The 16160-nt window shown below is 44.2% G+C and overlaps 1 protein-coding gene across 5 annotated transcripts in view; it reads left to right on the forward strand.

Moving 5' to 3' along the window:
• Positions 1-16160, forward strand: part of SNCAIP (synuclein alpha interacting protein) — a 157054-nt gene that overhangs the window by 136805 nt on the left and 4089 nt on the right. For 3 of the 5 annotated variants that reach the window (XM_082724878.1, XM_082724877.1, XM_082724879.1), the window contains exons 8-11: positions 506-675; positions 6228-6314; positions 6868-7936; positions 9188-9258. In XM_082724878.1, the coding sequence (XP_082581004.1) occupies positions 506-675; positions 6228-6314; positions 6868-7936; positions 9188-9258 (1397 nt within the window). Of the gene's footprint in view, positions 1-505; positions 676-6227; positions 6315-6867; positions 7937-9162; positions 9259-16160 lie in introns of all 5 variants that reach the window. The other 2 variants (XM_082724880.1, XM_082724881.1) reach the window with 2 other exon arrangements.

Consider the following 16160-nt stretch of genomic DNA (forward strand, 5'->3'; position numbering starts at 1 on the left):
TATTTCTGGCGGGGTGGGCTCAGCGACAGACTACATAAGCTTTCCGAGCAAATAGGAACAGGTAAACAAAATCCATCCCACTGTCTTCTCACAGCTGTCCCCAACTTTATGGGCCCACCCACTGAAAGGGACAAATCAGCCTACCTAGCCACTGCCTGCTGGGGAGACAGCCCTCTCAGGACAGCAGCCGGCTCTGCCCCTCACAGCCAGCTCCCCCCAGGCTGGGTGCCATTGGTAGGACGGGGTCTGTTGCATGTGTGTGGGGTCTGTTGCATGTGTGTGGGCTCTGAGGCAGGTATCTGATACCAACTCCTACAAGCTCCCCAGAGGCTTTCTTCTGTATGCGGTGATACCATTTGCCCCCTTCCACACCCTGCCATGGGTTCTGGTAACTGGTATTGGACTGGCTGGAAATGTTCCACTCACCTTTCTCTTCCCATCCGTACGTACAAAAGGTTGCTGGGGAGGTCTCCTAACAATCCCATGCCTCTGCATGTTCCCACAGACATTGGTTGAATATGGAGCAAATGTCACCATGCAGAACCACGCAGGGGAAAAGCCGTCCCAGAGCGCCGAGCGCCATGGGCACACGCTGTGCTCCCGATACCTGGTGGTGGTGGAGACCTGCATGTCGCTGGCGTCTCAGGTGGTGAAGCTAACCAAACAGCTGAAGGAGTAAGTGGCCCATCCTTTCCCTGTGAACTGAGTGGGCTGGTCCTCACCGGGCTAAGGTTTGAATTTGAGCCTGCTGCCCTGGTGAGCTGCCCTCATGCCAGTTGTCTAGAGAATCCCTAGCCTTCTGCCTGACTTGTCTTCCTCTTTCATCCCAAGTCCTGCCAGGCAGCATCCATGCAATGGGAATAGGCTGGTCCCCCAAGAAGAAAGTGCTGAGCACACTCTGTGAGTGGGGAGTGAGACGGCTCTGCCCCTCACAGCCAGCTCCTCCCAGGCTGGCTGCAATTAGTAGGTCTGTTGCATGTGTGTGGACTCTGAGTTGAATGAGACAGTCTCTCTCCATGTGCACAGCTCATGGCCCCATGACTTAAGCACACACATGCATCCTCCCCAAACTTCTGTCCTTTACATTCTAGGAAATCATAAGAAGCCTGAGAGAAAGGGGGGGAAAAAAAAAAGACATGGGCCAGTTTCCCAGGTTTTCTAATGAAAAATGTATATTGGGGGAAATCATCCAACAACCATCACCAGTAAATTCATGATTCATGAGTCCTCGGGATGTAAAATAGCATTTGGTCAGCGTGATGTTCTGTCTTGGTCTCGATGGAGTCCGTTCTGTTCTTGATGAGATTATCAAACTGGTAGCTGTTGCCTACAGAGAGGTCAGGGAGCATTTCTGGGAGGTTGTCATGATACGCCTGACGACAGGGGGGCAGAGGAGAAGCCATCAGGCAGGTCACTAGGAGTCCAAAGAATCAAGGAGCTGACACCTTCTGGGAGCTCTAAGGTCAGCCCTTGGCAAACATACCAGCCAAAGTACAGTTGCAATGAGGAGGAGGGATTCACCAGCGATGCCAGTCGGTATTCCAAGTCATGTAGACAGATTATGAGAATACACCCCAAAAATTAGACTTTAGAGGCAAAATAGTGAGTGTTTTAAATTATTTTAAAATATATTCTTTATTGGGCACCTGGGTGGCTCAGTCAGTTAAGTGTCTGCCTTCAGCTCAGGTCATGATCCCAGGAGTCCGCTTCTCCCTCTACCCCTCTCCCCTGCTCATGATCTCTCTCATGCTCTCTCTCTCTCTCGAGTAAATAAACAGAATCTTTAAAAATTTAAAAACAAAAGTAAAAATACTCTTTTTCCTCTTGAAAAGAGACCTGTGATGGTGGGGGGCCTTCTCTGATCATGCAGCAGTATGACAAGTCCCTACACCCTCTGGCTCTTCTCTAAGCTGGGACAAACTTTCCTCTGTCTACTTCCGCCCTCTTGCCCCAGAGGCCAAGTCTCTGTCCCCACCCCGACCCTTCCCCTACTAGAATATGCACTTTAATGAGCTGGTTAGGATTTTACTAGATACAAATAAGGTTTAAAAATTAAAAATTAATTAAATATTAAATATTAAATAAAATATTAAAATTAAATATTATTAAATTAAATATTAAAGGGATTCCCTCCAAGTGTCCTCTGCCCCGTTGCACAGGTGCATTAAATGAGCTCCAAGGACTTAGAGCAACTGAAGGGCAGATACAAACTCACAACTCAGTAAGTTGCCTTTCCATAGCAATCATACTCGTACATATATTTTTACGTGCATGTGTAAGTAGTTCTAAGGTTAAGTTCCTAGAACGCGAATTGCTAAAACACAGGGCATCTGTATTTAAACTGTGCATAGATATTGCCTAATACCCTTCCAGAAATGTTGTAGAAACATCCCTCCCCACTGGGAAGTGTATGGACATATCCATTCAGAGGAACTTTACAACAGTCCAATAGAATGGTTTTGTTTCTTTTCCCCTAAGATTCATACTCAGAGGAAAGATCTCAAAACATTCTCCTCAGCCCTGTATCGTGGAATCTGTGAGCTGTTCATGAGCTATAACTCTTTACTGGTGAACTCTTCAAGGTCAGGGTCTTGGCTGTCCTCTCTGTTGATGGGCCCAGAATAAAATGCACATGTACGCTAATAGATAACAGCTCTTCCGTTGTCTCCGAGGCTGAATGCTACAGACAGTTACGGTTAGGCCAGTGACAAGATAAAATATGAGAGGTTAGGCTGCAGACCCCGGTCTTTTACTTACTGTATGCCTCAGTGAGATGGGCAGAACTAGAAGTTAACAGTGAAGTCCACTGAGTATGGCCACCGTAGCCTGTGCTTTTTAGGCTCCAGGGCTCCCCCACCCCCATCAGCGCCAAAAAGTGCAGGAGGAGGGATGAGAACCATGAGTTTTTCCAGTCCAAAATTCTGAGTTGGAGATGGTCCGGAGTGCCTTTTCCTACCAGAATATCTTTACTAACTCTTTGCAGTGAATAAATGTAATTGCTATTTAAAAAGTGACAACCTTCAGCTCTGTTAGAAATCCTGATGTACAAGCCTAGATATTACAGGTTGAATTATGCCATCCCCCCTGACCCTGAAAAAATAGGGTAGAGTTCTAATCCCTCGTACCTCAGAATATCCGCTTATTCGGAGATGGGGTCTTTACAGAAGGAGTCAAGTTAAAATGAGGTCATGAGGGTGTGCCCAAATCCAGTATCACTGGCATTGTCATGCAAAGGGGAAATTTAGGGATGCATGGGGGTGCTGAATCACTGAAGCATCTGCCTTTGACTCAAATCATGATCTCAGGGTTCTAGGATTGAGCCCCATGTCAGGCTCTCCGCTCAGCGGCAAGTCTGCTTGTCCCTCTCCCTCTCACTCTGTGATCTCTCTCACTCTCTCTCAAATCAATCAATCAATCAATCAATCTTTGAAAAAAAGGGGGAGGAATTTAGCTATGGAGGCAGACACACACAGGGAGAACACCATGTGAGCATGAGGTCAGTTGTCAGTGATGAATCTACAAGCCAAAGATCTCCAGCAAACCATCAGAAACAAGAAGAGAATCAGGGAACAGCCTCCATCTCAGCCCTCAAAGGACACCAGCACTGCCAAACCCTCGGACTCAGATTTGCAGCCTCTAGAACTGTGAGACAATAGATTTCTGCCATTTTAACTTCCCAGCTGCTGTGGCTTGGTTCACAATGGTCCCAGCATAGCATATGTCCATATATGTTCTCATGTTTCATAAACTTTTATATATTAATATTTCACATGATTATGTATTTAAAACTGGGCAGTCCTTGCTGAGGGCTTCTTTAGAATCTAGAGAGTAGAGTCCTCTTTTTTTTTTTTACCATTCATACCTGGAATTTCAACCATCAGTCAACCCAATCGCCCCCAAATAGTTTTCTTAACTATACCATAATTCACTTTGACACCTAACAAATCCTCTAAGAGTAGACCATAATCTTGCTCCGTCCACTTTAGCCCCTTGCTATTGTTCTTAAAAAACTTGACTTGCAATACCAGCTTGCAAAGTGGGGAAAGTAGAATGTTCTTAGGTACTTTTGGTTTTTTTTTCTTTCTTTAGACTAAGGGTTAACCAACTGTAGACTACGGGCCAAATCCAGCCCACTGTCTGTTTTTGTAAGTAAAGTTTTATTGGAACCCAGCCACACACACATTCATTTACTTACTGTGTAGTGTTGATCTCATGCTAGAAAAGCAGAGTTGAGTAGTTTTGACACAGACTGTATGACTCACAAGCCTAAAATATTTATTATCTGACCTTTAGGGAAAAGTAGGTGAGTCACAGAATGAATGAGGCAAATTGAAATGATAGATGTTTCTTATCTTAGGGATGAAATGTTAGGACTAAGACTAACCATGTCTGAAAAACAGGATGCTTGGGGAGTTGGAAGGGTGTCATCCCAGTCTGATCTCACAGAATTAGATTTAGGTGGCCAATGGCTGTTGAATATGTGCAGTGACACTTGGCAAGGAGAGCACTGGGCTTTCTCAAGCTTGGATCTAAGGTCAAGCAGTCATTTTAAGAACACTTAGAACTCGGGGAACCTGGGTGGCTCAGTGGTGTCCAACTCTTGGTTTAGGCTCAGGTTATAATTTCAGAGTCATGACATCAAGCCCATTTTTGGGCTTTCACTGGGCACGGAACCTGCTTAAGATTCTCTCTCCCTCTGCCCTTACCCCACCTCACCTGCTTGTGTGTATGTGCTTGAACTCTTTCTTTCTCAAAAACAAAAACAAAAAACCCACATAAAACACTTGCAGCTCATTCATTTAGTTCCATGTTCTGGTTCATGAGAGGGACTACCATGTTTTATGCTAATTGTATTAGTTTTCTGTTCCCATAACAAATCACAATACACCTAATGGCTTAAAACAACACAAATCATCTTACAGCTCTACAGATCCAAAGACCAGAATGGGTCTCCAGATTAAAATCGAGGTGTCCACAGGCCACATTCCTTTCTGGAGGCTCTAGGATGGGTCTGGTTGCAGAATCAGTTCCTTGTGATTGTAGGACCGAGGTCCCCTTTTTTGCTGGCTGGCAGCAAAGGGTCATTGCCAGTCCCTAGAGGCCACTGCATTCCTTGACTCATGACCCCTTCCTTCATGGTCAGAGCCAGCAACCACAGATCAAGTCTTTACACTTTGAGTGGCTCTGACCTCATCTTCTACCTCCTCCTTGCTGTTAAAGATTCGTGACTAGATTAGATAACCCTTAATAATAGTCCAGGATAATCTCCCTGTTTACCTGTCAGCCTATAAATAATCTTGATTCTGTCTCAACGCTAATTCCCTTTTACCACAAAAGGTAACATAGTCCCACCTTCTAGGGATTAGAATGTAATAGACATCTCACAGGGAGTGGGGAGGTCACCACACTAACACTAGAGTTTAGTAAATAGTGCTCTTCTTTGGGAGTCAGAATCAGTTGGGTTTATTTTTCTCAAGTTCTCAAGTAGTATGCTTTCTAAACAGATTGCAGTTTCTGTAACCTATGGCTTTTAACTGATTTTCCTAAATTTAAAACACGTTCTCATTCATATGCTCTTATTTCCAGAATAAAATGCATGTTGCCATATCATGTTTCTCTTCATGTAGGAAAATACCAATATGGAAATAGTTGTGTTGTTTTATTTTGCTCTTTTCTGATCACTAAATTAATTCAATTACTTTAAAGATTTAAACAATTCAGAAAGAGTAAATAATATATATAAGCATATACATTATAAGTAATATATTTATATATGTTATATAGAGAGATTTCTTAAAAATGGTATTACACGACAGTATTTTGTAACTTTCTTTTTTACTTTATGTACATACTTTTATACTTTGTGTGTGTGTGTACTTTATATATACACATATATTAGGGAAACATTTTCTATGTCATAGATACTGAAATATATTCTCAATTTTAGTAGTTGCCCTTATGGAAATAACTAAATTATTCACTTAGTCTTGTTGATGAGCATTTAGGTTACTTCCAGTTTTTTCTAATTTGAATAAAAAGCCTCCTTTTGGGTACTTGATAGTATCCTTAGGAAAATACCTACACTGCAAAGTGAAAAATACGCACATGTGTGAGGCTTCGGGATTTGTTGCAATTTATTGCAAATAATCACGAAAAAGTTTATAAGTACTCATTTATAGTAGTGGCCATGTATCAAGAGCTCACACGGCTCCATTTGTTTTTCCTAGACAGACAATGGAACGCGTCACATTGCAAAACCAGCTCCAGCAACTTCTAGAAGCCCAGAAATCAGAGTCACTCCTTTCTTCACCCAGGTAATACTAGGAACATGGGTGGTTAGTGTGCTTAGTTATCTTTAATCTCTGAGCCTTCTTTTGGACTTTTAGAAAAGATATCTTTAAAGAAGACAACAATATTTTATTTTTATAAAGAGGAATAAAATTGACAGCTTACAGGGGAAAAAAGCTCTGGATCTAAAGTCAGAAAACCTGGGTTCATCTCTGGCTGTGACATTTCTTCATTCCCTGATTATAAGCAAGTCACGTACTCTTCCAGACTCTATTTCTTCATCTTTTAAAATGGGAACATGAATATGTAGGTTCGTAAGGTTGTTGAAGATGAGAACAATGGAGGAAATTAGTGCCAAATGGATGTATAAACAGTAGAGCAGTAGATAAATATATCATCATGGCATTAGGTATGAGGCACTACTATACTCTGGTCGTAGTTGCCACTCTGGAGATTGGTTTGTGTGGACCTTAAGGGATTATCCTTATTCCAGTCCTATTGATTTGTTGTAAGTCATTCATGGCAGTGAAGGAAATCAGTGAGAGGAAATCCCCTCATATGTTCTTCATCATCTTTCAGTTCACCATCCTCCCCGGCTTCCAGAAGGTCCCAGTGGAAATCTCCAGATGCAGATGATGAGTCTGTAGCCAAAAGCAAACCTGGAGTCCAAGAGGGGATTCAGGTTCTCGGAAGCCTGTCAGCATCCAGCCGGGCCAGGGTCAAAGCAAAAGACGAAGATTCTGACAAAATCCTACGCCAGTTACTGGGAAAGGATATCTCAGAGAGCGTCTGCACCCAGGAAAAGCTGTCCTTGGAATTCCAAGATTCCCAGGCTTCCTCTAGAAACTCCAAGAAGATCCCTGTGGAGAAGAGGGAACTGAAGTTAGCTCGGCTGAGGCAGCTGATGCAGCGGTCCCTGAGTGAGTCCGACACCGATTCCAATACCTCTGAGGACCCCAAGAGCACACCTGTAAGGAAGGCCGACAGGCCCCGGCCGCAGCCCATCGTGGGAGGTATGGAGAGTGTGGACAGCGCAGAAAGCTTACACCTGATGATAAAGAAACACACCTTGACATCAGGACGTAGGTTTCCTTTTGGCATCAAGGCCTCCAAATCTCTGGATGGCCATAGCCCATCCCCCACCTCAGAGAGCAGCGAACCTGACTTGGAATCCCAATGTCCCGGCTCAGGGACCACTCCCCCAAGCCAGCCATCTGGAGACCCGACTCACCCTAGCCCTGACAGCACTGTTGCCCAGAAAATGGCCATGAGCCCCAAGAGTGCCCTCAAGTCTCCATCTTCCAAGCGCCGGACCTCCCAGAACTTGAAACTCAGAGTTACCTTTGAGGAGCCTGTGGTACAGATGGAACAAAGTAGCCTGGAGCTAAATGGAGAAAAGGAGAGAGATAAAGGCAGGACCCTCCAGAGGGCCTCCATGAGTAGTGAATCGGGGGACCAACTGAAAAGGCCTTTTGGAACCTTCCGGTCTATCATGGAGACACTCAGCGGCAACCAGAACAATAATAATAACTACCAGGCAGCCAACCAGCTGAAGACGTCCACGCTGCCCTTAACCTCACTTGGCAGGAAGACAACAGATGCCAAGGGAAATCCCGTGAACTCTGCTAGCAAAGGAAAGAATAAGGCGGTGAGTTCTATTCTCTTTTTTGCCTTTGAATTCACTATGCTGTTCCTCATGCTAAGATGGGTGACCCTTGCCACCATGAGGGAATCCCCAGAAAAATTCCCAAGAGATGCACGGAAAGCCACATCCATGTATTTTCTAATGAGATATGGCATATTAGAGTCTAGGCCCTTGGCTCTTCCTTTAGAAAATGCTCTAAGAGAGAAAGATCAAATACACCACAGGACATGATATGCTGATCCTCCAGTTGCCCAAAATAGTGTGACCCCTGAGTGTTAGGAGTCCTAACCTGGGAGGCATTTCTACATGATCAGACCACCAGGTGGTGTGAAATCAGGCCCTTCCTTGGCACTTGGTCTTCCTCGGGAAGCGTTTGCTCTGCTTATCTGACTCGCTAGTCAAACCCAGTGGAAGAGCATGTAAAGAGATATTCTATTTCTAAAGACTTAACTGCTCAACTCTGGGATGACCTTTAACATGAATACACAAACCCCCCTGAGCGTTGATCAGGATAATGCCGGAGCCATCTAAAGCACTCAGTACCTGAGGCATGGCCGAGTATGCCATGAACTACGTTTTGTAATTGTATTTCCTAGAAAGGCATGCACTTTAAAAACCAGTGAAGAGCTAGGAACATTTTTATTAGCGATAAATGTTGCTCTGTGCTCTGTGCATGCGGTGCCATCCCCCCAAAAATGGTATGGCATCCCAGAAGGTGAACCTCTAAGGAATGGAAGGACTCCAAATATCCCTCCAATCTAGAGAGTTCCAACTTGGATAATTGATTATGAGCCATAAGGAGAAACCTCCTGACGCTGAGGTTTAAGACCTGTCCAGATTCTTTTTGCAATTCTGAAATCGAGTTTCTGTTAATATCACTCTCATTAATTGAACGCCCATTTTAACTACACATTGAATTCCAACGTGAATTGTCTTTGTCCTAAGGGACTTCCGTGTTGTATGCATTTCATCTAGAAAAGTCCCCCCACCCGCCGCCCACGTGCTCCAATCCCTAGCCCCTTTGGGTTTCACTTGGCCAGCCTTACCTTGCTCACATTAGACTTTCCCATGTCACCTAATGGGTTCTGTCACCGGGAGGGAACGGATGACCTCAACAGCTCCCTGTGCTCCTGAACGTGTGAACAAAGCTTCTGTCCACTAATCTGCCTCCTGCATGCCTCCTGTTGTTTGGGACATGTGCATGTGCCGAGCTCTGTTGCATGTTTCAGATGATGTTTAATTGCACCTCTCCAGGAGATGTACGGCAGCTGCATCACCCTTTCTTCTAACACGCTGACCGAAGAGCCTCAGCGTAACCGCGCACGGTACGTGGTGCTAGCTCGCGGGTCCGTCGCGCACTGGGGCCATGCCTTGGCTTCCAGCAGCGTGACCTTTGAAACCACGGTCCCTGAGCACCCTTAGCAGGAACTGATACCGACAAAGAAAATAACTCCTTCCCCCGCAACACAAACCCTCAACAGAAGCAGCCAGTCTTATAATGGGGCTTTAGAAAGGGACCAAGGGCCCGATTGTGGCGGGGTTTCATTCCAGCCGCAGAGGGCAGAGGAAGCTACTCACCTTACAAACATGCTGAGTCTCCCGGTTGACTTTGGCTTTCAGTCTTTGTTTTAATGGATTCAAGTACCCAGTAAGTATAGAAATTAAATTTCCTGTCACGGGTGGACGGAGTCGATCTCTGATCAGAATCGGAGCTGTGAAGGAGGGCTGAGGTTTTATTTCATTGCTGATGCTAGACTGAAAGCTCCTTTCATCACTGTGCTTGGGAGAAGCAAGGCCCTGCCATTCTGAAACTGCTCTCGCATAACGCTCAGAACCCCGGTGCCCTGCCGTCAGCCCGTCTGGGTGTGCCCACCAGACAAACCACGGGGCTTTTCCAAACAAAATATTTACGCTTCAAAATGCATGGACTGTGTACAGAAAAGATTCATCTTCACAGGTCCCCGGAGGCTTGGGCGCTTCACTGGGCAAAGTCCTTCTGCATCCGGACTTTCTTTCCTCCCTTCCCCCCCACCTCCCGGGGAATGTGCACAACTCCCACTCCCAAACAAAGCAGGAAAAGGGAGCAGTGAAAGGAGAGTCGTGGAGGGCGACTTTCTGCACTTGGTGCACGGGGTGACTGGCTTCTGTCAGAAGAAACCCCCAAATTCATGTTAAGGGAGGTTATCACTTTTAAATCATTCAATCTTGCTTTGATATGATTAAGTTAAAAGAAAAACCCGGCACGCCTTGCAGCACCCTTCCAAAATCCTCTGCAGCGTTTTTATGAATGTGCATGTTTCTATAGAATGACAAACACACCCAAATCGGAGTGTGTGTATTGTAAGTATAAATTTATAAATTTTAGTTCAGAATACTAAGGCACAAGAAATGTCACTCTTTTTTTCGTTGTTGTTTTTGACCCTTTAAATCAAGTTTAATCTGCTCCAGGTCTCTGGTCAGCCCAAAGGAGAAGTAAATCTCTGGCATTTCTGGGAGTGCCCCTAGGGGACTCATTAATTCAGTACATTGAAGGAAGCATCTTGGAGCTTAGGTATTTACTGTTCACCAATATTCAGCTTGGGTCAGGCTCACACAGTGCCAGAGTTTGGGCTGCTTCCGGCCACCCTGGGGCAGGGAATCTCAACCAGTTTTGTGAACCCAGGGCTTGGGGTAGGAAGGAAATAGAAAGGGGGAAAAAAAAATGTCCATTCCCTTCCCAGACATTGGTATTAGGCACCTTCTCTTTCTCTCAACCCACCTCCCCACCGCCATGCCCTTCTTAGTCCTAGGTGAGGTCAGGTGTGTCTTCTGGTACCTGGAAGATTCTGTTCTTGTCCTTAAACAGAAATCACCAGCAATACCCTCAGGAAAGGCAGCACAAAGACTTGACAAACTCTTGGGGGAGGGAGAAGGAGAACATCTCTCATCTCTCGAAGGTTCCTACAATACCTAGAAACAAGACAGTTAGTATCACGGTAGACTGTCCTGCCAGAAATATTTCATCCTGTCTTTTTATAAGCCATGGAACAAAGCTGAACAACCTTCTGTAATAGAATTACAAAAGTCAGAGCACCAAGTGAGGCTTTGGGGCTACAGAGCTATCTAACTCTAGGTTAAACCTTTCCTACTCAGTTTAGGGAACAGTACTTCTAACGGCTCAGTTTTGCGCCTCAGAGTCACTGGATTTTCATATTAACAGAATTTGAGTTCAGTGATAAGCAGAAATCCGAAAATAAAAATATTCAGTGTATTTAAGTAAGCATCCTGACCCCTTCCCCTCCCTCCTTTATAAATTAACCTCTACTTTATCATGGTTCTCGTGTGTTCCACAGAAAGAGAAAAGTCCCTTGTTGGCTCACCCTGGAGAGGGGAGGCTTCTCGGATTCCCCCATAAATGACACAGAGGCAGAGAGAATGGGGCCAAGGTCACTCTTTAGACAAAATAAGGGTGGATAGCTATAGTGGAAATGAAGATTCCTCTGAGAAATTAACACTAGCATGAGATCGTGGGCATGAAAAACACCTAACTGACTGTAGCACTTGCTTCATATTGTCCACGGGACCCACTGAAGGAACGTCCCACAGAAAGTTACATTGTAGAAAGGAACCCACGTGTTCCTCCCTCAGTGATGCCTTCAAATCCTGGCCCGAGAATTTGCTTGAAGACTAAACATCTCCTCTTGGGTAATGGAGATTCTCCAGGCTTATGTAACTGTGGAAACCAATGGCAGTCGTTGGGTTGGAGTTGGTTCCAAAAATTAATGCCATCAAATAGCCCTATCCCTATGAGCACAGGAGAAAGAGTGGGGCCCTAGCACCTAGTTGCAGGCATACACTAGAGTCACATTTTAGTTCCTAAGTAATGTTTATTTTTTCCTGGTAAGGGGAAGATAGGAGCAATAAACACATTTGAAAGAACATCACCTCTGGGTGGGGGTTCTGTTTGCTATTTATTTTCCTACATTGGTCACAGCTTGATAGCCCAGAATCTAAATTTCTTTTCAATGCCCTTTAAAATTAGATCCAACTCCATTACTCTGGACAGCTTTCCCAGAGTGTTTCCACAGACGATGATGACTTTGTTTATAACAAACAGATTTATCTTTACTTTTTCCTATCAAGGACGAGTTGGTTTTGAATTATCACAACCCCAAGGGGATGTTTGCAATTACTTGTCTTAAAACGCCAATAAGACATTCATTTCCCAGAGTTTAAGTCTAAGTGAGACCTGGGACATGTGGCATGAGCTTTGCATCCAGCTACCAAGAGACAGAGGACATCAGCCTCCTGGCGACCCCTAGCCACGCCCTCCGTGACCACAGTGCCACTGTGGCCTGAAACCCTTGTCCTCCTGCCAACACCAGCGCAGACTGCTTCAGAAGACAGGAAGTGATAAACATTATGAGTGTGGGTTTTACTGCCAAGGAATCAGCCACCTGGGGAAATGATCCATCCAGAGCCAAGAGCTACAGTATCCGATATTTTGCGTAGATGTCAAGGTTGTTCAATAACCCCTCAACAAGAGTCATATATTTGGCCTGATGTGACGTGAGGTATGGCAGTGGTCATCTGTGAGGCCCAGTAAGAGGTCAGAGTTGAGGGTGCCACCCCCTCCAACACACACACAGATGCAAGTGCTTGCACACAACACACATTATGTCCTTACTGTCAGGATACCATGCTGAACAAAAAAAGTGAGCAAAGATGGGGAAATCATTGGAAAAGTAGAGGTGAGGCCCTGGCTGAGAGCTGTCTCCCAAGTACAGTGAGTGCCCTCAGCCCCACTGATGAGCATTTCCAGACTCATGATGGGAAAATCCAGTTGGCACCAAAAATATTAGCCCCTGATCTTGCTGAACAAAGGCATCCTTGCTGTCATTTCTCTGGATATAAGAAAATAACCACATTCTAATCTTGTCTTTAATTTTTTTAGCTTAAAGTATCTATTTTTAATCCATATGCTTTTTAAGAATTCTTGAAAGGATGTGTCTCTTATTTCTTGGTCACGGCTGTGTGATACTTCCAGGACTTAGTTCTAGAGAAACCTCCCCAGGAGCAGACAGAGTCTTCTCAATGTAACAGTTTAGAAAAGTTGGTTCAAGGGCTAATACAAAAAGGGAATTTAGTGATTACAGACAATGGCATTATTGCTCAAAAATTATAATTTCGACTTCTAAGCCATGATCTGAAGTGGATATTCATTTTTAAAATACTAGCTCTGGGGCCTAGAGCCAGCCCATCAGCAGGAACTGATATCAGTTCCCTGAGGTGACTTCCTCTACTCCCGAACCTCCTAGAACCCACTTGGTCTCCTTCCCCTCCTTTTTTCCCCATGTGTCCCCAGCTTCGGTGTGTTCCCTGTACAACTCTTATCCCTCCCACCCTCACCTCTGCCTCTTTAGGGTTCATTCTAGTTTCACAGGAAAAAAACCCATATTTTGTACTAGAGCTTTGTCCCTATGACTTAGAGGAGAGAGGAAAACCCAGTCTTGAACATTTCCCCAAGAGCAGGTTCTCCTTTGCATGGGCCATGGTTTTGCATTACCCTTGGCTGTCGCACAGCAGAATCTTGTGTGTGGAGGGAAATACTCTTGTTGTGGGGAATAGTTAAAATGATCAGACCCTCCCAGTGTCTCAGCACAACTTCGCAAGCCCTTAATAACAGCCACTAGAGTTCCCAAGGTTGACCAGAACCTGATTCACAAATGGAGTTTTTCTTCATACATGCCGTATATCCACCGGGAAAAGGAGAAAGCATGTTCTGCCACAGAAAGACAATTACAGTTTAGTCTCCAAATATGAGGAGCTGAGACACAGAAAAAAGCTATTGCAATTGAAATCCCAGGTTCAGTCTTCAAGCACTGCCCTTGGAAGGCAGGAAATGAACATGTGCAACAGCCAGGAACAAGTAGGAGGGTCCAGAGAGAAGACCTTCAAAACCAAAACCATCCCCCCAGAAACGCGTTCTTTCAGCATGTGAATCCTGGTTTGAATGCAATCACAGAATTGAACAAATGACTCCCTTCTCCCACCTCCATCTTCTTTTCCTCCCTCCGCTCCACGGTCCTGGGGTGAACCATGAAATGTCACAGAGGAAACCGTCCTGTTAGTGTCCTATAGACACCATCTCTGTTACCACGGGGGTTTCTCCGAACATTAAAAGAGAAGGTCCTGTCTATAAGCTCAGAGGAAGGCTGGAGTTTCCAAGCAGCAGCAAGTCATTTGAGGTTTAAAGTACCAGCTAGAGACTTTACCCAGACAACTTCCAGTACCTTCACCAAGCATCTCTGCTCCAACCACAGTCATGTGGGATTTTCCTTCCCACGCTGAGAATCGAGCGGATGCATTACCTTCCCAAATGCCACATCCCTGGTTTGCCAGTGCACTCAACGGCACCACCGTCTTTCCCTCTAAGCCCGGCATTTCATTGTGCCAGTATGAGACATGCTGCCTTCCTAAAAGAGATCAGAACCCAGGAAGAATTAAAAGACTATACAGCTAAAACACAGTAAACTCCAGGAAACGCATAGGAGCTTCATGAGGGTGGGGACCCTTGACAGCCTCCCCACAATCCCCCATTTGTAACCCCAGTGTCCAGCTTGGTGCCTGGCCCATGCTAGAGACTTCATAAATATTTGGTGAGAAAGAGTAGAGAGAGAAAAGAAAGAAGAGGTAAAAGCAGAAACAAAATAAAAAGGACTGAGCCTGTCATCCCAAGGAAAGATGGTGTCCTCCATCTAATATCTAGGCCCTTCGATTATAGGCCCACCTGCCTACAGTGAGTTTTTCGTGTGGGTACTTGGAGGGCAAGTTGTTTCTTCTTTAGCTGGAATCCCATTTTTTAGTAGATGGGATTTAGAGATTTGCTCTCAGTGTAGTTCTGAAGGAGATCACAAAAGTAACAAAGTCTCCCTGTTTGGGGTATCAGTGGAAGAGTAATGCATACCCGCAGACCCTTTTAGACTAATCCTCTAAGTAAATTGCTATCTGGTCACGATGGGTTATGGAAATGTGGAATCCGTGCCTAGATGAATCAGCAAGTTAGATTACTTGCAAAACTGTTATTTAAATTTAAGCCTTTTCTTCTTCCCAATTTTGGTCACTGAGAATGTGATTTCATATCCAAAAATGAAATCAAGGAACAGCTAATTATCTGAATAATTCATGCCAGAATTACCCAAACAATTCTGTTCCTTTGAATACTGGTAATTCAGGACTAGGGGGGAAATTGAAGGATTCGGGGAGGCCTGAATTATCCTGATATTATTCAAATAAATGTCTCAAATACACACTCGGCTCTTATCATGCTGGGTTGTGTCCTGCAGAAAGTGTTCTTTTTTAATGTTCTTGATCATGACACCCCTCATATTAAAGTAGAAATACTCTGGTAGTGTCTAAATGATGAGATCATCCTTAAATTACAAACTAACGCTTCTTTTTAGCTTTTATTGATTTTTCATTTACGTTTTTGTTGAGCTGCTATAGGTTCATATATATATACATATATCTATACACACACACACACATTCATATATAGAGAGAGAGAAAGACAGAAAAAGACAGACAGTAATGCTAGCGTTCTAACAAAAATTTGCTCTCCTCTGCCCAATCTACCCTGTTCTGTAATCCCACTCCTCTGAATCAATCACTTTGTTTTCTTTCACAAGTATTTTCTAGTATTCTGCCTTGTTAAGTCACGTGCTCACTCAGATATTTAACTTTAGATATTCTCTCTGTTCATTCTACTATAATTCTATAGAATAAAATGATAGCTCACACTTATAAAGCAATTACAGGTACGAAAGAATATTCCAGGCACCACACGCATCATAACTGTTTTAACCTTCATAATGACCTAGTGTATTAGGTACTATTATTATCAAATTTTGCATATTGGAAGCCAAGGCACAGAGAGATTATGATCTTACCCTAGCTTGTATAGTAATGATGATAATGAATTATGGAGCCAGGATTCAAAGAATCTATATTCTCCACAAATAACCAAACTTATCTAGCTCTATTTTAGCACCTAACACTGCCCCCTACCCCCAAACACACACAAACACACACACACACACACCCATCCTTCCTCATCCCACCATTAATAATACAGTTGTATCTCTCTTTGGGGTTAAGTCAATATTTGGTGTTGTTTATTAGTATGGCTGTATAAATATTAATCACATAGGTCCAAGGAGTATGCCATAATGTGTTTTCTTTCTAATTA

This window comes from Mustela nivalis (genome assembly GCF_964662115.1).
Source record: "Mustela nivalis genome assembly, chromosome: 3".
NCBI classification, from domain to species: Eukaryota; Metazoa; Chordata; class Mammalia; order Carnivora; family Mustelidae; genus Mustela; species Mustela nivalis.